The 23247-nt window shown below is 27.7% G+C and overlaps 4 protein-coding genes and 1 long non-coding RNA gene across 9 annotated transcripts in view; 3 read left to right on the top strand and 2 right to left on the bottom strand.

Annotated features, from left to right (window-relative positions):
* LOC108001193 (zinc finger protein 512B-like) overlaps positions 1-1532 on the top strand; it is a 14623-nt gene extending 13091 nt beyond the window's left edge. The window contains exon 6 of the mRNA XM_017062094.3: positions 516-1532. The gene's annotated coding sequence lies outside the window, so the exon portion shown is untranslated. The remainder of the gene's footprint in view (positions 1-515) is intronic.
* LOC108001191 (actin-histidine N-methyltransferase) overlaps positions 1-15412 on the bottom strand; it is a 23640-nt gene extending 8228 nt beyond the window's left edge. The window contains exons 1-4 of one of the 2 annotated variants that reach the window (XM_062080939.1): positions 13375-15412; positions 12820-13274; positions 11985-12476; positions 11634-11757 (exon numbers count right to left, since the gene is read on the bottom strand). In XM_062080939.1, the coding sequence (XP_061936923.1) occupies positions 11634-11757; positions 11985-12476; positions 12820-12937 (734 nt within the window). In that variant the 5' untranslated portion in view covers positions 12938-13274; positions 13375-15412. Of the gene's footprint in view, positions 1-11633; positions 11758-11984; positions 12477-12819 lie in introns of both variants that reach the window. The other variant, XM_017062091.3, reaches the window with a different exon arrangement.
* LOC108001189 (uncharacterized protein DDB_G0287625-like) lies at positions 3616-11611 on the top strand. The gene is made up of 2 exons (XM_017062089.3): positions 3616-5089; positions 8101-11611. Exons 1-2 carry the CDS (start codon positions 4958-4960, stop codon positions 11119-11121), a joined length of 3153 nt encoding a protein of 1050 aa, XP_016917578.2. The 5' UTR covers positions 3616-4957; the 3' UTR covers positions 11122-11611.
* Positions 15191-16371, top strand: LOC108001197 (uncharacterized). The gene is made up of 2 exons (XR_001766664.3): positions 15191-15330; positions 15880-16371. It is a non-coding gene; the product is annotated as an uncharacterized LOC108001197 (long non-coding RNA).
* On the bottom strand, positions 16141-23247 carry LOC108001194 (uncharacterized). Of its 4 annotated transcripts, none has more exons than XM_017062097.3 (11): positions 23082-23247; positions 22881-23003; positions 21885-22409; positions 21702-21805; positions 21459-21633; positions 20723-20846; positions 19903-20050; positions 18745-19601; positions 17054-17621; positions 16408-16969; positions 16141-16317 (listed from the first exon to the last, which is right to left on the bottom strand). In XM_017062097.3, the coding sequence occupies exons 1-11, from the start codon at positions 23245-23247 to the stop codon at positions 16148-16150; spliced, it is 3522 nt and encodes a 1173-aa protein (XP_016917586.1). In that variant the 3' UTR covers positions 16141-16147. The 4 variants fall into 4 exon arrangements, with proteins under 4 accessions (XP_016917586.1, XP_061936921.1, XP_028524184.1 ...); XM_062080937.1 differs by having other exon boundaries at positions 20723-20843; XM_028668383.2 differs by having other exon boundaries at positions 22881-23247.

Genomic DNA, 23247 nt, shown 5'->3' with positions numbered 1-23247 from the left:
CATTTCACTCCGAGTATTCCATTCTTGAAAGATCGTTCAAACACACCTACACAAAACTTTGAGTTTCACTCTTCTTCCTTAACGCTCGTAACATTTTATATATTAATTTGCAAATCCATCACTCTGCTTTAAATTATATTTCACGATGTAAGTACGTACACACAATCTAATTTAATCTCGTTAATTAAATTGTCATCTCGATAGTTTATTTCTTTATTACAGCCTATAATATACAGTTTACCGTATGAAATGTAATATACTCAGACTACTATTAAACGCAATATACTATCATTTTCTCGTAGTCATTAGATATGATACTATAGAAGAAAAATAAATATATATCATTCGGTATAAAAACATTTCAATGCTGTAAAATTGAGGTTCCATCGTATTAATATCAATACGATAATTTTACACACGTCAAAAAATAAATTCTTCTTCATAATTTCTGATTACAATTTTCTAAGTAAATTATATTATACTATGCATCTAAACGAATAAAAATAAACTTTTAGATGATTCACCCTAAGCGAGTTTAGAAGTGGCGCGTCGTTTAATTAGAGAGGAAAGTGCGGCAGAAGCGTGGCTAACGAGCGCGAATGGAAGAGAGTCGGTGACGACGACGACGACAACGACGACGATACAACGCCGAGAACAAAAGGAAACGAGAATAAAAAAACGAGTCGCGGTGCCAGTTTCGCAATATCGCGGCTCGACGGCAAGATAGATAAAGATCGAGAGACGAGCACATTGGCGCGGCTTCTTGCACACCGTGGGGATGGATGCACAGTCCACTGCACGTGGGAAGGTCGTGGCTATGAATCGAAGATCGTGAGATCTCCGCAAAGAGCGCACTTTCTATTAGGATTCACTCCGTCGAGGTTCACCGAGTTGAACCTCGAAATTGTCGCTGAAATTTATCTTGAGAAAATATAACGATAAATCTATATCGATATATTTCGAAGCTGCACAATGTCGTGATTTATTCCATTTCAGAAACGGGAGAAAATTGATCTTCTTGAATACTTTACATGTTACACTTTCGTGAAATTGATTGAGTAGAAATTCCGTCCATGGTTTATGGATAGAAACGTTAATAAGCTGTGGATTGTATCTTTGGAATCGTGGTATAATCGAAAGATGATTCGTTTGACTCAAAAGTGAAAAAAGATATGGAAGAAAATATTTTCCATTTTTTTGAGAAAGTTAGATCTGAAAATTCTTACTTCAAACATCTTTTAAACATCTTTCGAAGAGAAAAAATTATCGACTCGTTTATTTTCTCTGGTTAACGGCCATCGATTTCTGCGAGATTTCACCAAGTAAGTGCCATCCGCGGAGAAATTTTAGAATAATAAAATGAAACTAGCCTACTATTTTGTTCAGAAGTTTTAGCTTCTTTCTTCTTCTGCGCGATATTCATATTTGAATAACGAAGAATTGCAACGAAAGGAAATTTAATTATTTCTAAAATGTATATCTAAAAAAGTTGAAACATTGAATTAAATTAATATATATGATTCACATATAAATTACAAAAATAATTTCACCTAATATCAAAATTCTCCAAATAACGAAGAAGATTTATTAAATTTATTCTTGTACGAATCGAGAATAAATTTATTATTATTCAATTACATTATTTAATTATTAAATAAATAAATTTAATATTTCTCCTAAAATTTTTCACAATATCCCAGTAATTCTTCATCCGATCTAATGATCTAACAATATGAAAATCATTCTTTAACAAAAGAAATTTCAATCTTTACTCATCATCGCGGAAATTTTATGAAACAGAGGTTGCACAACTGTCGCATAATTAATCAAATCATCAATTGTATTTTTGTATTCCATAACAATTGGTAATGTGAGAAAAATTCTCCTTTCGTAGTTGTTTTAATATACAGATGAATATATAGAATATTTTTTTTTTAATTGGAAATTTTTAAATAGAATATCTCATCATTAATTTTTACATCAATGGCAGAAATTTTAGACGTTACTTAATTTCTGATTTTAATCTTTTAATAAAATTCTAAACTCGCAATATATCGCAAAATATAAAATAACAGGTGTCCAATTGGATTGATTTGAAAATTTTTTAAAGAGAAAATAATAGATTTTTAATTTTACGATAAGTAAAAAAGTATATGATTATCCGAATATTAAATATTAACACAAGGATTAACTCTAATATCCGGATTAACCCAAGGATTTATATAAGGATTATATTTTTTCAGGCATAAAATTAAAAATTGATTATCTTCTCTTTAAGAGATTTTCAAATATAAGTTTAAAATTATCAGAAATTAAAAAAATATCGTAAACTTTAACTATTGACATTAACTATTAACATAATTTAAAATTAATCCTTAAAATTTTTTCATTTTATTTCTTCAAAGATCTATAAATTCTTTAATATTTCTGAATTTAAATAAGATTTCTAAAATATTTCATCTGTAAAAAATTTTGTGTAAAAAGTATATGTACATGGTAAACATTTTTGAGTATAAATGAAGTTATTGTATATGCAAATCAAATCACAAAAATAAAAAAATAAATGTATTTAAAAATATAATTGAATAATTGAATATATCAACGATCAGACGAAATAGAAAACAATAGCTTAACTTTCAATAAAGCATTGAGGTATTGAGCAAAAAGATATGAATACATGTATTGAACTTTGTTATCGTTTAAAAATACAATACAAATGCAAAAATAAAAATCAGAATCGAGGAAATGAAATGTGCAATTAAGCCGAAAGATTAATATTAATCTTCTTTGTATTATATAATCTTTTTCACACAATTCATATGAAATATGAATCTTATATGATTTTTTTTAATATATTCTGTTCACAATCTCGCGTTTTTTTAACATGTTTTATTATATATATTTTTGTATAGTTTTTTTCAAACTATTTTTCATATTTTGTTTCGTAAACAAATAAGCCGAAAAAATCAATAAAATTGAATAAAATGTCAATTTCTAAAAAAAAATAAAAAAATTCAAGACAAAAATCTTAAAATTAAAAAAAAAATTTTTCTCAAAAAATTAACATCGAATAAAAATATATTTTTAAAGATAAATTTTCAGGAAAAATTCTTTTTTTTTTTTATTCTTTCTTAATTTCTTAATAATTAATAAAATTATCAGTTAATATAATATAACCAAATTATATAACATAATATAACCAAAATTATAATTTCACTCCTTCATGAATTCAATCTTATAATATTGAAATCTACGATGAGTTCAAACATAATTAAGAATGTATATGTGTCAGACAAATATCTAATCCTTCGTATGTCTTGACAGCATTTTGCAATACCACTTGTATTAAAATATTGCCATGAACTAAATACTTAGAATATAGCTAATAAATATAAAAATATCGCTTCTTTCACGTTTTCTGAACTGCTATAAAATAAGCAAATTAATTACGCTTAGAATTTAATAATATTACTTTTTTAACTATGTAAAAGACATTACAACTTTACAAACTATCAAAGTAAAATTTTAATTAATCATAAAACTAATCATAAAATCCATAAGAAAATATGAATTCAAGTTACAACAATCTCTATTTTTTTCTCTTTCTTTTTATTTGTATACTAATTTCTGACATACTTAACATTTACAAACGAATAAACGCATTTTTTTCCCACGATTATCCTAACCTATCCAAAATATTCTATTCTAACGAATTTCTTTCGATCAAGCATAAATCTCAAATCTCAAAAAAACATGCACAAAAGATCCATCTCCCATTCCATCCATCGTTTTGCAATTTCTCCTCCGCTCATGAAATCAGAAATAAAAACAGAAAACATTCCCTATTCCTCGCAACATCTTCCGGAATCCGCAATCGAATTTATCGAACCGTGTCGCGTGGTGGATCATCCTCCCCTCGTCTTCCTTCCATCGCAGCAACGAGGAGGAAGGATCTTGGGGCAACTTGCGGCCGATCACCGTGATGAAATTCATCATCGGCGATCCAACTGTGGCCCCGTGTGGAACAGGAGAGCGTACCCCGGCCAACAACGTTTTACTAAAAGACTGCTCTCCGAGTTTCACCGACTTACTTAGGACCGTGTACGGAGAAAACCGGCGTCAGTACGCGGGAACGATTTGCCGAGCGTGGAGAGGAGCGTGCCGTTTCGAAAGTAACGATAGAGAGGCCGGTTCGCAAGGATTCAGGCATCGTGATTCGAAAAAAGAAGAAAAAAAAAAAAAAAGGAGAAGAAAAAGAAGATGGTAGGATCGCGACCGTTATCCGAGGTGATAATAAAGTGAAATCGGAACTAAACGAATTGAACGATCAACGAGGAATTTATCATTTAATGTGATCTACTTAAAAATAATTAAAAATAAGAGTATCGATCAATATTGTGGCAAAAATACAAAATATTTGCAACCAGAGAAAGAAAGTTCGCGATATAATCGTGATAAATTGTCGAGCTGTTTGATCAATTTTCTGGTTAACAATATTTACACATACATATGCGTATATATATATATGTATATATTTTTTAACTAGAATAGAAAGTTTTCGCGGTGAACCGAACTGTCTGGCCAATTTTGTGATCGAGGAGGGGAAGGAAAATTGAGATAGGTGAGAAAATAATAGGATAAGAATCGGAGAAGAAAGGAGGGAGGGGAGGACGAACAAAAGCGAATAAACCGGAAACCGTGTGAACCGGTAATTAAGAACCGCAAGGGAGGACGATAAAGCGGTTCTGCATGAATCCTGAGGATATATTCGGTCTGTGCAACAGGAAGAACGCGATTTTCGTTATCCTGTGCGCGGCGGTGATCTTTGTGCACTTGTACGCGAAGGAGGTGGACGTGGACACGGAAGAGGCGAGGGTCCACGGAAACGTGGACGAGTTGAAGGAGAATTGGTGCTTCGACGACGAGGAATTGTCCGCGTTTCGATCACACTGCAACGATGTTGAGAACATTCTATCTGCTCTTGTTGATGCTTTTCACGTTCGATTTCCCTCGCGGTAGGACAGTAGATGCGGAGACGAGCGTTCGAGCGAGTACGGGAATTAACAGAGACGACAATCAGAGTAATCGGGTAAGGAAATTTCTGTTATTTGTTATTCTATTCATTCGAGCGAATTCTTTGGATCGATTAACAGAGATTATTCGCGAAGAAATTTTAGTGTATTTTAGGCGATGAAAATTAAAATCGAGGCAATATTTATATTTAAAGATAAAATAAGGAATTAATATTATAAGGATTAATAAATAATAAATAATATAAGTGATATAATAATATTTACTAAATTGTTTTCGTCTTTTGATTGAAAGTAACTTCTTAATTCTTTTTGTTATCATATATATATATATATATATATTGCATATTGTTCTGCATATATCGATATTTCGTACATATTTCACGCATATTCCAAAAATCAATGTAAATATCACATTATAAGAAGTTTCATTAATGTCAATGTGCATTTATAGGCATTTATAGGCACATGTTTTATAGGTATTATGTAAAGAAAATTCATAAAAAATTAAATTTCTGAATAGAAAAAGAATCTATTATTATCTTAAAAATAATCAAAAATTATCTAACATCGTTCTAACCACCATCGTTGTTTCTTTAGTAAATCAAATTTTCTTTGGATATTCATGATTGATGAATATATCTGTGTTATATTATTCTAAATTCTCAATTATATTCCAAATTAATTTCATTATTTTCCTTACAATAAATCATTCATAATAGCTTGACAAATAAAACATTATATCAATATCTAAATTATATAATTAAAAAAACATAAAAAATTTTTCGACATTATTATAAAAACATCGGATAATTAAAATATTAATAATTATTTAATTATTATTATATCTGTTCGAACGAAGCGATCTTGCGTCTCTTGCAACGAGCTCGTGGATTTGCTCTTTTAACCGGTCGTTTAATTCCTCTTTCTCTTATTTTTTTCCGGTGAAACAGGTACGTCGTACGAAGTGCTCGAGACACTTCAATAGCGAATTCGCATGCAGAATCATCGGATGTTATTATCCTATAATCTTTGCGAAAGATTGGTCTATCTCGTGTCAATTAATTTTCATTGTTATCCATCAATCACGAATGTTCTCAATCTTATAAGTTAATTTTATATCTCTAAAAAAAATAAAAAGATCCAGGACCACGGCTGTATTTAACTAAAACTAATTTCGAAACATTCTTTGGATTCTCGAAATTCTTAGGAATCCCGATATTCTCGAGTTGTGAGATATTTTCGGAATCCTGTAATTTCAAGACGAGGTTTTAACTCAAACCAAACCAACACGATATAAATTAAATTCAGTGTAGTAATTTGAATCGTAAAGTATCGTGTTTTAAAAATATCATTTCACAATAGCACAACGAATATATAGAAATCGGTCGCTGGTTCACTTTTGATCTATGCTAAATTTTTCTATTCATTATAAAATAAAATGTAAAAAATTTTATTATCATTAAATAAATCATTATACATTTAAAAAATAGATTATTAACTTCAAGCTGGTATAATAAATTGTTTGAATACGTCAAAAATATGTGATAAAAAAAATAAATTTTTATCGAAAAATCTATTTTAAATATTCTAGAGAAAATTAAATACAGCACGAGTATGAAATAAATTTTTTTAAAAACTCGTGTATCTAACAATCTATTAAACGATTATCGAAGAAATTATGAAACAATCGACATAGATCACGGCGCGATTTATATCGTGTTTCTGATTATTTTCTAAATAGTTTTTGCGATGATGGCAAATGTCAAAACGTGCGTCAAGATTGAAAGAACGAAAAAACTAACTTGCACAGTAGCACATGAACAGCGAGAGAAAGAGAAAGCTGGCACCGAGCGCGGAAAGTTCGAGAGTTTGCAAACACTTTGTCGCATATTTCGCGTATTTTAAACAAACTTTGTCCATTCTCCGAGTTTTATCGGTTAGCGTTACATTTATTCATATAGAATAGGAAGAAAGGAAGAAACTTGGCGCGATTATTGCATACGAAATGTTCAAAATTGTTATTATTTTCAGAAATGTTCAGAATTTGAAATTGGAAAAAGATTTATAAGAAAACTGATTCTTGTATGTTTCTTTCTTCTTATAGAAAAAAAATTTAATTTTTTTATAGATTTGAATTGTTTTTAATAAGATATTTATAAGTTTTTCATTATTATAAAATTTTTGTTATAAATATTATAATTGTAATTATATCACATTACAGAAAAATATATATTTAATTGAAACACGAAATTGTTTGATAAATATAGTTTCTCTTGAAAATATAAATTTAAATAAAATCTTGTAAGTGAATATTAATTAAATAATTAAATCAAGCGATGAAACTTGAACGCTTTATCAACTTTATACAAACTTTACTTTACGATAATAAATCGTTGCGACGAATTTTTGTGAATATAATGTGAATATAAGAATATTTCGAAATTAATGAAAATTTGTTCTACATTTTCTTTTTTTATAATATTATTTAATAGAAGGGATAAAGTCACGTTTGAAAGTAACAAAATTCAATTCGGAGAAAATTCGTTGCAAAAATTAAAAGTGGAAGTAATTATGATTGCGAAAAATTTACGCAAAATAATACCATTCTTGTATTATTTCTCACGCGGGAACATAGATTGGAAAAGTAAACAGGAAAAAATCGAGCTGTTTCTACATCAAAAGACGATGCAATATTCCTAGAATTTACTATTCGAGTTGTCGAGTAATTCGGTCCTCTTTCACTTTTATTTATGCTATCTTTTGATCTATAGGGAAGAATAATGATGATTCAACAATTTTCTTTAATAAGGGAAACAATTTTTTGATAAAAGAAGATAGAAATTAATACGATTAAACTTCGTTTTGAGGAACATTAAATTGTTTTTTATTTATTTTTTAATAGAAAGTTTTCTAAATTTGGGAAATAGAATCCAAAAATATTTTTCATTCTCATTTCTTTTTTTTTTTTTTTGCAAAATATTTTCTAAGAAAAATGGGTCTGCTATTTTAACCTTCCACTTAAATAATCCAAGTTGGCGAGAATTTATCAACATTCAATTATTTTTAGAGGGAAACTCGAGGTCGACCGGAAATCAGAGATGAGAACTCGGGTGAGCTAGTCGGCAAATGGCGGAACAATGGCGAGGCCTTGGAACCTAAATGGCGGGATGGCGATACTGTCCCTCTGCTTCCGTTTTCTCAATTTTCCCGATTCTCCAGGGATAAAATCGACAACGAGGAGGAAGAGGATTACGATCATCGTGGAACAAAATATCGTCAAAACAACGGACGAGAAAATTTTCTTCGTGCGAGAAACAATCATCGAGCACCTTATAACGATCATGAGAATTACGAATCTATAGAGAACAGACATGGATATCGCGAACGAGAAGAAATATTGCCACGAAAAAGAAATCGATCCTGGCCTATCGAAAATACAGCTACTTTTAAAGAGACGAGTAATAGAAAGAAAGATCAAAATAGAGATCTCAACGAGGACAAAGAAACGACGTCAATGAAATATCGAGAGATATTTCAAGTACGTCCGAATGATTACGAACACGAATTCAACGACGAGGAGTATTTAAAACCTCGACCGAGAAAAAGAAGACCTCCACAAAATTACGAATTTGCTTTGGTGGAAAACGAGACGTCGTTGAATGAGAAAAGGATGAGCAATAATCCTGGAGTTTGGGCTCGAGGTCAAGAAAATCCGCCAGAAACGACGTCAAAAAATGATCAATTTTTACAGAACGCCATGGAGCTAAAATCATTATTGAAGATGCAACAGGAAGAGGGTTTGAGTTTGTCAGAGATCTTACAGCGCAGAAATTTGACTCTAAACGATCTATTGAAAGGCAAGATTGATGTGATCAATGCTTTGAAGATGAGAGATGTCGAGGAATCCGAGGATTACGTTGAAGAGGCGGCGAAGATGATGACCAACTCGTTCGCGAAACTCTCCACAACAACGAAGAAACCAGAATGGATGCACAATATAGAATCTATAAAAGAGAAGAATTCTCAGAATGACGAGGAATTCGTGATTTCGATCATTCCATCGAACAGTAGCTTGCGTAAGAACCAGGCGAAGGGATCCTCGTTGACTAGAATAAATAGCGGTGAAATGTATTCAGAAGTTGGGAACGCAACGAGTGGAAAATTGATTCCCGCCAGTGTCGATCCTCCACGAGTCAAAGTTGCTATTACGACACCGATGCCGTTACCGGTTGCAACGAATTCTATGGAGCTATTGCAAGCCGACGATGCCACTGTGAAATCACGCAACAATGATGAAATCGGAGCCGAGAGTTTAGACGAGGACGAAATCATGGAATTTTCCGATTTCACCGATTACAAGAAGGGAAGAAATGGTGTGTCTCCAGTTTGGTTGATGATGAAAGACGGAGATACAAACAAATCTTCCAAAGTAGAAAGTACGAAAAATCATTTTGAGGACAGAGGATCGACCTTGAGTATTGAAAAAATATTAAGTCCCACGGAACGTTCAAAATCAATCAGTAATTTATCGATTAATTCTGGGAATGAAGAACAATTTCTTGTTAATTCCACTAATGTTAACGGAAGTGGGATAATTAGGAACGAAGATCATCGAGTTATAGAGCATTCTGAAGATGATTATGGTACTTCTTCTGAAAAAGAATATCAGAGTGATATGCCGATGATGTATTATGATTTGGAACAAAGCACAGAGGTCAATAATTCCAACGATCAGAGAGATATGAGTAAAATTATAATACAGGAAATAGAATCTGCGCTAGATGCAATGTCTCATAATGTTAATTCTACTATAGAAAATTATCAAAAACTTACAAAAAATCCATCTATAGATAAAAATAATAATAATACACTGAGAAATCATCAGAATACGAACACAACCGAGAAAAAGAGCTATGATGATATTATATCAGAAGTGGAGCCTGAAGCTCGAGCAGAGATTTTTGAATTATTTGCTTCTGGGTCAGCAGGTAAGAGATTAGAACGTCTTCTTAAATCGAGGAATATGAGCTTAGAGGAATTAATCGCATTGAGACAAAGAGGTTCTAGTAAGGTTCACTTAGCTGAAGTATCGCGACTCAGAGCTTACAAATCAAATGATGAATACAGAATGAAGAATATAAATGTCTTCAAAGAAATCAAATCTTCGTCTAATGAGGATTTTGACATAGAAAAAGTTATAAATCATAACAAGAGAATTGATAATATGTCACAATCGAGTGAAAATCTAAAAAGCGTTGATTCATTACTAAATTTAACGAATTCTATTCGTCCTGAAGAAAATATAACTGACCAATTGATGTCTGATTTAAAATCAAATAATCACAATAAAAATACAGAATTTAACAATTCTTCAAAAACAAGAAATGAAGATAATAATAGCAAAGAAGATATTAAAGATAAACATACAGTACAAATTGTTGATCTATTGACAACTTTTGGTTCTCTTCCGTTCATTAAAGATATACAACGAGAGTTTTCAGATCAATACGGTAACCGAGAAGATAAAAATAAATTGCTATTACAGAGTAACAATCTTGGCGTGATGTTCATAAACAATGAAAAAACAATACATATCAATGATACATCAAATATTGTAGAATCTGGTTTTGTTAAAGAAATTGTTAAACAAGAACCAAGTTCTATTAACATTCAAACTGTATATAGCGAAACTGACAATATTTTCGATGAAAATGAAAGTAAAAGTGAGAAGACTCTTTCAAGAGTGAAACCAACTATAATAGCAAGTGGCGCTATTCTTGGTGTGACTCTCGTAGTTTTCTTAGCGATATTCATTATATGCAGAATTCGACAAAAACAAAAATATAGATATAAAAACACATTTTCTAGAGCGGTATTTCAAGGTCCAGTAATGGCAGCTAGGAAACTATCAAATTCGAGTAGTCTAAGTACTGTAATGGTCAATGTAGTTGCCACATCAACGACAAAAAGGCCAGAAAAAACCGAAATCCAGGAACCTGCGAAAGAAATGGATTCCAAAAGTGACATTGATAATGATTCATTAGATGCTAATGATAGCTGGGAAACAATACCTGATTATATGAAATAAATCAATTTTAATGTATTTGTAATTTATCTTCAAAAAAGAAAAGGAAAAATTAAAAAACAGTATTTTTACGCTTATATTAATTTAAAACATACACATATTAAAAATTTCAGACTTAGAAATCATATTAATTTAAGGAAGTAAAATACTATTAAAGATTAATCAGTAGTTGTTAAATATAATTTTTTTGTTAAAATAACGAATTTGCATATTAGTTTTGCAAATATGAACAATTGTACATATAATTGTATAGAACTTCTAATAGATTATTTCGCGACAACTAATAAAATTTAATATAAGTTTTATTGTAAGTTCATGTAACTTAATATCATATAAGAATATCAAGATTTATTTTAGTATTCTTTTAACATCACAGAATATAATAAATTTTTCTAGCATTACATATTCTTTAAATTTATGAATTAGAATAAGATATATTTATTTATATATAAATAATTCACAAAAAAAATAAATTACTTTTTATATAAAAAAATTACAAATATTTCATTACTTACCAGTATCTTTCATAAGTAAAAACATCCCTGAGTATAGCAGATACAGCATTATTATTGTTTTGAAATACCTTATTAAAGTACGAATACTGTCTTGCAATATTTCGACATTGTTTTAGAGCAGCTTCTACAATAATAAAATTTACAAAAAAATGTATATTATTAAAGTAAAATTTTTATGAAAATTAAAATTAAATATTAAGATCATAAAAATTTAGAATAGAAAACAAAAAATTACAAAAATTTAGAATAGAAAATTTCAAATAAAAATTTTTAAGATATTTTAAGATATTTTTAGATAAATATTTATTTAATAAATTGTTTATTTAATAAATTTATTTAATAAACATTTACCTAATGTAGGACTGCCTTTAAGTTCAATCATATCGGCAGCGGTCATGTATAACACAGTTGTATAAGTAGTGGGAAGGATATCCAAATAAGGCTTCCATTTCGAATTTTCTTTATGTCTTTCGATAAGAAGCGCAATCGCGAGCGCCACTTGGGGCATATGCTGTATTAGAGGATCATTTTGAAGTGTAATTAATTCTGGAGCTGCATTGTGAATACTGAAAATAAGTCCTCTAGGTATCCTTAAAATTAATTCATTTTCGAGGAAATTACGTTCTGCTTTTAAACCCAAGTCGTATCCTGGAAATTCAGCAACGCTCGCTCCGTCTACATTCGCGCCATTCTCTTTAAGCCAATTTATGAATTGTCCAATCCCCTGGGATCGTTTCGACGACTCCGTCTTCATTTCCTCCAACCTTTTAACCTTCTCCAAAATCGTTGATATCTCCACATAATTGTCCCATAGTTGCGTTACATACGCTGAATTAATACTCACTATTTCAAAAAATGAAAATTATTTTTTTAGCAGCATAAATAAATATTACTCATTATTTTATTAACATCGTTATATGAAAAACTTATAATTTGTAAAAAGGCAATTTATAGCAAGGTTAAATAGAATAGCTTTTTATAAATTTAAAATATTTAATAATACAAAGTTCATACAATAATTTTATAGTTAACATCAAAATGTTTTTATTTATCTTTCATTAATAATATAAAAATTTAATAGAATTGTTTAATATTTTGCAATCATGTTAGACCAACTTATCAAAAAATAGTAGAATTAAGAAAAATATATAATATTGAAAAATACTTTCATGAAAAATATACTCACGAACAAATAATTTTTCGCACAAGGCATTTATCTCGTTTCTTTTTGCTAACGATAATTGCCTTTGGTGTGGAACATGTTGTTTACTTTTAGATGATCCGTGAGATTTTCTCCTGCCCATGTTTGTACTATCTCACGGCACTTTCGTGACTTCTTCTCACATTTAGATGCATTATAATGTGTAACACGCGCCTACGACTGGCAAGAATAAACACTTTTCGCCGAAACGAAAATAGAACATCCGATGCTGTACCTTCTCAATCTCGGGCAACATAACCTCAAAAATGCAAAGCGGAGCTACCTTCGTTCTTTGTGTATCACGAACTCCACTGCACTTTATTGATTTTCAATTTCTGTCAGAGGTCACCTACTTTCGCAATTACGCCAAACGCCTTGTCAGAATCACATCTGATCATTCTTTTTTTTGTTCCTTCGAGACATATGCCCATGCCATTTTCCTGAACAAATTTAATACAATATATTCAACAGTAAAATCCATTGTATTATTGCACTAATATAATAAGTAGTGATTTTATTTAATTTAGTAAATATATTTACGTTGATATTTTTGCATTATGATGCTACTTTTTTAAAAACGCATATATTTACATTCGAAATATATATGTATATATATATATATATATGCGTATATTAAATATTAAATTTTTTTTATATATTTACATAAAATTATTTACCAAATAAATGGAGTGAAGTAGTATACAAAACATAAATAACACAATTTTCTTTTATATAAGATTTGTATTGTACAAAGTATGCAAATAAACAGATGACTTATTAAATTTTTAAGAATAAATTTATATTGCCTTTATATTGTACTTATAAAATTGTCATTAAGGAGGATCTAAAAACATAGTTAAAATAATTATTTACAAACATAAAATAAAAATTTAGCTTCTACTTCACTCCTCTGTTTATATATTTATAGATTTAGACATATTACCTATAATAGAAAACATGTACATGTTATATGCATGTGCATATTATAGGTATGTATATATTTATAAAATAACAAAAATATTAAATTTTATAAATTAAAGAAAAATTAAAAGAGTAATAAAAAGAGAAGAATTAAATTTAAAAAATATAAAACTTAAAATAGTAAATGAAAAAATAATTTGGAAGATCATAATTTGGAAAAAGATAAATATCATTTGTTAATAGTTTAACATTTATTAATTTGATATAAAATTATTTGTAATACTCGTATCAGGCTAATAGCCATGTATTTATCCTTAAATTTAGTTTCATAATATTCACATTTTATATTTAACGTAAAAAATATTTTCTTTTATATATTTAAGTCGTTTACTAAGAGTACATTTTTAGAACCCCCTTAATGTTTATAAATTATTCAGTTTGTGTACAACTAAAAATAATATAATAAAACAATAAGATTTTTCCGCTGCAAAGTAAGATAACTAATTGTAACATTTTTTTTTACAAAAAGTAACCAAAACGTAAATAAAAGGTACAACTTATTTCAAAAACAATAAATTGGTATAACAGTTAATATCAATAAATTGAAATATTTTATCTACTAACCACTGTTTGCAAACGAATTTTTATATTATTTTAAAATTACGTATGAAATTTTTTTGTAATAAAAATTTTTCATACATGATTATTTTTATAACTTGAATGTAAAATTTAATTATGTTGTACCATTTGTGGCAATAGCATCAAAGAAATAAAAAAAGAAAAAAAAAAGAGAAAAAAATACATCGATAACAATTGATAGAAAATTCAAATATCCGATTAAGAAAGTTATCATAATTGTATAATTTGTACTAAGTACAGATAACACACTATATCTTTAATATTATATTTGATTATGCATTATGCAGAATCATAGATATATTATACATTCTACAACATTAGCCATAAACTTCTTGATATTTCTTTGCAGCGGAAAACTCGTACCTTAAATATTAAAGATACACGTACAATTACAATAATATATACCATTATTTATACAGCCTAACCTCTAAATAGAGCCTTATAGACCACATGATTTCTTCTTAAACTGCTACTTCAATAGAAAGTTATCGAAATCCATATATATATCACGAAATTAAAACTATAATTTGTTTTGACTCGATGCATTGTATATGTCATAAATTCTACACTTTGTAAAAACCGAAAATTATATACTTCATCCCCTTAATAAATGTGTGCGATATTTTCATAAATCTTAATTTTATATTATTATTTTTAACAGTTATTCTCTTTCTATAATTCAGACAATTCTGTTCACATAGATACACATTACAGTATACCAAATAATTTACGGACCATGCATTCAAACTGGAGTAGTCTAAAAGTGACTTTCATGATTTTTAAATAATCTGCACAAGGACACCAGCCGCTCATGAAATTTTGCTTTATGGTCCCCTGGTTTTATCACTAAAAGATTCAAGGAAAATAGTATTTATGGTTACTGTAGAGTGTATCAATACACTATTCAAGGGGAATTGTTAACATGTTAACTGCCATGTAAGTTTTGTTTCACTTTAAAAATTATAATAGAAATTTCATTATTATACAAATATATATGATTAAATAAGACCAAATTCTTTTTAATAATGCGTTTATTTTCTTACTGATCATTTGTGACTACCATATAAGTCCATGTTTTTTTATTATTTTCGATACATCATTATCGATGTATAAATAAATCAAATTAATTGTTTATTTGTCATGTATCTAATACATGACAAATATATTTTTTTTATTTTATTTTATATAACGATTTATCTTTATTAAGTATAATTATTCAACAAAAATAAGGCCATAAAATTTAAAAAGAGAATCGGCGAATATATTTAATGTGAAAATTTTATTTATAATAAAGACTGTGATTATTCATTTCAATTATTCATTACTCATTTTTGATTTAAATTTTTCAAATACACTGTATCATAACATAATAAAAATTATTAATTATTGAATAACACATTTTTTATATTGTAATGTTACTTAATTATTTACATTACCAAATATCTTTTTTAATCAATAACATTTATCTTATTTTAATTGTTTTAGAAAATATAATGCCAGTCATTGATGACCACCATGGTCTCATTGTGAGAACATGTGGTTACGGATGATTACCGTGGCAGTCAACATGTTAAAGACTACGAAACACATAGTACATAAATATTAAATTACTTTTCATCCAATTCGCAAATATTGGAGTAAATTGTGCAGATACTATGGAGTCAAATTTACAAAACTTCTAATTCTCTCATATCAGGTATTTTTCTTTCCTTTTTTAGTATATATATTTCATACACTTTTAATTCATTTTCTTCTATTGTGTAGCAGTATCTGAAATGCTTTGCCGCCATGTAGCATGGAAAGGAATCTTCAAGATTTTAACCCTTGTTTTAGGCAATGCAGTCAATAAAAGTTTTTGGAGTTGGGGTAATGGTAATATATCCACTTGAGGATTTGTTAAATTTGGTTGTTGTTTGTCATCACCTTAAAAATAATAAAAAAGATATAAAATTAATTGGAAAATATATTTAAATTTTTTATATATATATAAAAATATGTTAATTTCTAAAATACCTTTTTGATTGTCATTTTCATCCTCAACATCTTCAATTAATTTTAGACAAGGTACCGGTTTTAAAACAGGTATTGAATCACCAGTAACTTGTTTACTCATTAGATTACATTGATCAACAAATAATTCAGTAACTCTTAATAATTCAAGTGTGACGCCCCATACGAAATGCGTCAAATTATTTGATAATTCAGTAACACCTCCAAGCACCATATTATTAGATGTTGCTGATTGAGATATGTATGTTGGTATAATTAATAACCTTTTAATATTTTTACAGTTTGCAAGACATTTATCAAAACCATTCTTAACATCAAAATTAACTAATTCCATTTGACTCAAGTTTTGCAATTTAGATACACCATCCAAAATATCAAATGTACAACATGAGCCTTGACCTTTTTCAAGTCTAAGACGTTCTAATTTTTGTAACTTTATTAAAACTGTGGTACCAAATTTATCTGGAAAATCTGAACATTCACCCAATTCTAATGTTTCCAAATTCACTAAAGCTTGTAATATATCAATTCTTTTCTTTCCAAGTTCCTTAACTGATGTTAAACTCTAAAAAACAAATTTAATTTAAATATTAAAAAAACCACTCGGGAACTAAAATTAAAAATGAATCTAAATAAAAATTATATTTACTAATTGTGTTAGTTGCGTTAATTCTTGTAATGGTGTAAGATCTTCTTGCAGAGACATCCCACTAATTGCTTTAAGCCTTAATTCTTGACAACGTTTAAGATTTCCAACTGATTCTAAATTTAAGGAGTCACATTTTATTGACATTGCACTCAAGACTTCTAATTGAGGGCAACTACTAATAACTTCTTCAACAACCATTACAGGACATTTACATAATTCTAATTTGACAAGGCTAGTTACGCGTGGTATTACTATTAAAAACTTTTTCCAAATGCTATCAGATTCGCCTGCTACAAGCATTTTTCGGAGATCTAAATGTTGAGTACCACGCCTCTGCAATGTGTCTGCTAAACCATCCCAATCTGTTACTTGACTATTTTTCATTCGTACAGTCTTCCACAAAGAAGGATGTGCAGCTAAATCTCGCCACATTTTACATACTCTTGCAGCTCGAAGTAATTCTTGAACCTTAAGGTATTGAAAAATACGCAACAATGCATGATAACCAGCACAAACTGAATCCATAAAATGTTGCTGAGGTTCTATATCTTGTCGATTTTGTTTCCTTCTGAAAGTATTAAAATTAAAATTTTTAGATGATTTCTTTTAAAAATATCAGCCTGCATTATAAGGGTATCATTTTTTTATGTATGATGTTGGTTATAATTAAAAAAAGTGAATAACTTTTAATACTAAAATTTTTATTTGATATTGATGAAAGAATATTATAATTTTTAAAGAGGCTTTTGAAGGACCAATGAAATTTATAATAATGATGCCAACAATTTCATGTTATATCAAATAAAAAATATAAGTAAAAGCCTCTGAAAAAAATTTCAAAGATCGAAATTATTATTTTATAATAGAATGAAGGTATAATAACAAAAAAACAAACATAAATAGGAGATGGAAATAATGAGGAACAAGGAATTTCGGATATTTTTGGGAAAACGCACTAAGAGTTTTTTGTGTTTCAGCTCGCACATGTCTTTATATCTGTAAATATAAAAAGTAAAAATGAATTAGATTTTTCCACTGAAGCACTTATCAGTAGCTGTATTTGCAATTGTAGTATGAATGTAAATAATATAATATCCAATTTTTTATATATATTTTGGAAAAAATTTTTAATTAAAAAAAAAAATTTTACTTTGATACTACAATTACACAATACCTGCAAGAACCAACGTGATTGTTTTGTTTTGTTGATTTTTCAGACGTCTCAAGAATTTGGCCGCATTTCTAAGAAGCTAAGGCAGTGTGCTTCGATCACAAGATAAAATCAAATTCATTTTTTACCCCGAATTTTTATATTTCCAAATATAATATCAGTATATATTGCATTTACAATACTTATTTAAATTTTTACAATATTTATCTAAATTTTGTATGATAAAAAAATATGTAGCTATATTTATTATTCTATTTTAATTAACATTTTATAAAATTATTTTATAGAAATAGTTTTACGAAATTTATAAGTAAAATTAATTATTTTATATGTATACATATATCATACAAAATTAATTATGCAAAAAACGTATATCTTGTAAATACAATATGTACAAAGCAACTGCCAAAACCTCAAAAGAGAGTTGCCTTAACTTATTTGGAGAAAATATTTTAAAAAAAGGAAAAAAAAAAAAAAAGAAATATGTATATGCATCTGTGTTTGAGAAACAAACACTTACTTGCTACTTATTTTAATAGTACCCAAATTATTTGTCAAAGAATGCCGTGTATCTACTGTAAGTAACTCATTGTTTGTATTAATTGCATTTGAATTATTTATCATGCTCTCTCTTTCAGGTACTTTACAATTTTCCAATTTTTTAGATTCTAATGCAAGATCTGTCATATTGTTCAAATTATTTTGTGATTTACTTGCAATCAATATATCAGTTCTATCATTATTATTGCACGTTTCTTCAATTTCTCCCATTATAGAACAAGGTGGAACTTCTGTATGCAACATATCTTTTGTCTTATCTTTATCAATTGATTTATCAAAAGTATCTTTTCCTAGAAATTTTGTTGCTAAAGAAGTACGTGATGCAGACATAGAATTGTCAACAGCATTTGATATATCTGTAAGTGTACCATCATGAAGTACAGGCGGTTTATCACCTATTTTGTCGGGTTTTACTGTTATAGCCGGCTGAACAGCCATAGCATTATTTTTTGGTACAACAATATATCTCTTGCCTCCCATTAAAGCGATATTTTGAGCTGGTCTTGGTAAAATTCCATCATGACTTTGTAAGAATTCATTTTCTGTTTGAGCAAACCAACTGCTTTCTTTATTATCTAAATTTAAAGAAGAATGTGGTGTTCCAGAGGATGTTTTAATTACTTTAGTAGTATTTCGCGATTGTGAATCTGTATTATCAGATTTTGGAATTCGTTGAAGTTTTGGAGGACTTAAATTTACTTGATGTTTTGATTTTGCACTTTGTGCGCCTAACATACTAATTGGTATCAATGGTGGAGGTGTCAAAGATGGATTCGTTTGAGATTGATGAGATTTGTTAGTATCCTGCTGACAATTCTACAACAAAATTAACATCATTTATTTAATATATAATTATTATTTAATAATTTTATATAATTTCTATTTAAAATATTTAAAAAATGTATTATTATAATTCAAAAACTTAGATTTAAAAATTTAATATAACAAAAAAAACAATATTTAAATAAAAGATTTTAAAATTATTTAATTAATTAAACAAATTATACTGTTTATATACATCTATAAAAGAATATTATTATAAACACTAATTTATTAATATGAAAATATAATTAAAACACGTTTAAAAAAAAATATCTTTTATTATAAGAAAACCTACCTTACAAACATAATCATCACTTCCTGCAAATTCCATACCACCAACACATTCAGGATGATATAAACAGAGACACACACGACATTGTAAGCTTGGTATCAATCCCATACTTGTTGAGCATCTTATACTGCATGGTTCTTGAACTTTGGGCCTGTAAGATGTGCGTTGATTGGGGAAAGGGATTAAGGAATAAAACATAAAATTTAAATAAAGGATTTAAGGATCAAAAGGACAAAGGAAGATACAATTATGTAAAATATAGAAGGAAAAATTTAAACTATTTCAAAATAAAATTTCGAACTCTGTAATTATATATTTGGTATGCAACATGCATTTTAATATTATAAAAATAAAATGTGCTCTAATTTTTAGTTTATAATGCAAAATGTAAAGTTTTGTTTTTTATCATATTTATTAAAGAAATTTATATTATAATTTAAATAATATTCACAAGAATATTTAGAGAATATGAAATTTAAAGCAAACAAATATATTAATTATGAAATAATAATTAGTATATAATTATAATAAAATTGTAAAAAATTTTAAATTATTTAATTAATTATTTCATTAATTATAATTAACTTCTTATATATTTTTGTACATCGTACATTATATATTTAACATGTAAAGATTCTAAAAATTTTTTTTGTAAGAAATTATAATAATGCACATGCTGTAAATATTTCATTGGACCTTTTTAAAGCACATTAAATATTATTGTTATAATTATAGTAATTAAGCAATTAAGGATACCCTTGAATATTGTAAATTAATCAAATTAAATGCTATAAGAAGAATAATTAAAAAATTAGGTACTTACGTTAATAATCTTTTAGGTTTGGGAGGTGGTGGTTTTTCTACTGAAGGAAGCTGACTTCTTCTTGTACTAGTAGTTCGTTGAGGTGGAAGTATCTCTCTTTCTTGAGAAGGTGATTTTATATCTGCTATGCATATTTAAACAAAAACTTTCATAAAAATAATTTCTAAAAATTAATAATTTTTAATTTTTTTAAATTTATATTTTACTTTTACTGAATTTGATTTCCTTATTAATATAAATTATTAAATTAAAATAATAACAAAATTAAAGAAAAATATTATTATATATTGTATAGATATTTGATGAAAATAAAGAACTTTGGTATTATTCAATACCATATAGAATAGATTATGAAAAATTTCTTAAAATATTCGAAAAATTAAACAGAAATAAATTTTAAATTAAAAATTAATTGACAATTATTCTTTTTATTGAATGGGATTTACTCTTTCTAACTGCAAACTGCATACATCTTCAATTGCCAGCAGCATCAATAGTATTATTTCGACATCAAACAATGCTGCTGGATAGAATAATTTATGATCTTGTTATATCATCAGAACTTATTATATAAATTTTAAAATTTAAGACAAGATATTAGATATAAAAATATTTTAAATTAAAATAATGGAAAAAGCATTTTTTATTTGATGAATAAATCAATTTCATTAATTTTCATTAATAAATTAATATTACTATTTAGTAAATAAAATTTTATGTTAACATTAATGCATACTTATATGTGGAGTTTTCTTTGCAGGCACTTTCACTTTAAATCCTACTGACATAGATTTTGGTGATTTAGCAGGAGTTTTTGTAGGCACTGGAGCAGGTTCTTCTATAATAGCTCTCCTTCCAGGTGTACCTTTCTTATATCCTACACCTCTTCTTGGTGGAGTTACTCCAGATCCCTATATTTAAATTATAATTAATATTCAAATTTTAAACATAATAAGCATTAAAAAATTAAGTTACATACTCTTATTCTTTTCGCATCTCTAATGATTTCCTTTTCAGGATCATCAAGACCAATTGGTTCTTTGAAGAAAGTAAAATTATCAATAGTTAATTCTTTTGTATTAACTAAAAAAAAAAACATTATATATTAAATAATATTACATTATTTAAATTTTATTTCTACTAATACATAAAGTCAACTTACGAAATTCTGCAACTTCTCTAAAACTTCTAACTTTTTTACCCTTTGGTGTATAATAATAAATATCAGCCATTCTTTTAAGACTAGAATCAGTACTTGCTCTAAATACCAATTCTCGTTTCCAACCATACTTAAAAGGTTCTTTGAATGCTGGATTTGACATATCAACAGCTATTTTTTGTTTTCCAGTACTTCCTGGACTAGTTCCACGCAATAAACGAGTACCTTTAGATTTTATTGAAGTTGCTGGACTACTTATAATTGATGAGTTTGTTGATTTAAGTGAAGCTTCATCTGTTTTTTGTACTTCTAATTCAGATTCTATTGTATTTGGTATTCCAATTGAATCCGTTTCAGATTTATCAGATTCTTTTTCTTTCTTTATTTTATTTATATCTAATATATGTTCTGTGTCATGCATTCTATTATCATCTGAATCATCATCATCTTTCTTGATATTAAAACTTTTCCTCATGCTATATTCATATAAACGTTTTACTAATTGAGTTTCAGCTACTTCAGCTTCAGCTATAATAAATTATATAAATTAATATTAAATTTATTATTTATTTATATTAAATTTAATATTTCCTAAATATTTTTATTTTTAATACATATCTATATAATTTAAATAAAATATTTTTATAAATTAATATATTAATATATATTTGTATCATTATACATCATAATAAAATTATGTCAAAAATACAATATCACATTATATAAATATTAATAAAATTTTTAATCTTAGAAATAATTATTAATATTAAATAATATTAATAAACAAAAATGTGTAATTAAAATTTAAAATAAGTTCATTAAAATTTACTTAACTCTACTTATTTTTAAATATTATATTTAAATTATTACTTTATTAAAAATAGATATGCACAAAAATAATTTATGTAAACATAACAATCTTTCAGTTGTATAATATGACATTTAATGATAAACATGTAGTTTACATTTTTAATAAAATATAATAATAATCTTTAATACCAATTAATTTTTTTAAGACATGACTTGCTGGTTCCATTTCATTGTTCTCTTGTAGATCAAACCCATTGAATCCCATAGAATCCTCTGAGCTATCATCTGGCTCTGATAGTTTCCGTTTGCGTCCTTTTGTATTTAATATTGTATCACTTTCAATTATACTACTTGAATTATAAAGCTTTTTTCTAGCATTAAATTCCGTACCCTTTTTTAGCGAACTTTTAATATCGCCGTTCACCTCTTGCCCGTCCATTATAGTGGCTGTTTCTACTTTAATTATCTCTCGTAGATCCGGCATATTATCTGTTTCTAGGTTAGGATTCTCGTGCGCCCGATCGGCATTCCCGCCATTCACATTGGTACCATCCAT

This window comes from Apis cerana, linkage group LG10 (genome assembly GCF_029169275.1).
Source record: "Apis cerana isolate GH-2021 linkage group LG10, AcerK_1.0, whole genome shotgun sequence".
NCBI classification, from domain to species: domain Eukaryota; kingdom Metazoa; phylum Arthropoda; class Insecta; order Hymenoptera; family Apidae; genus Apis; species Apis cerana.
This window is presented reverse-complemented; position numbering and strand designations above follow the sequence as displayed.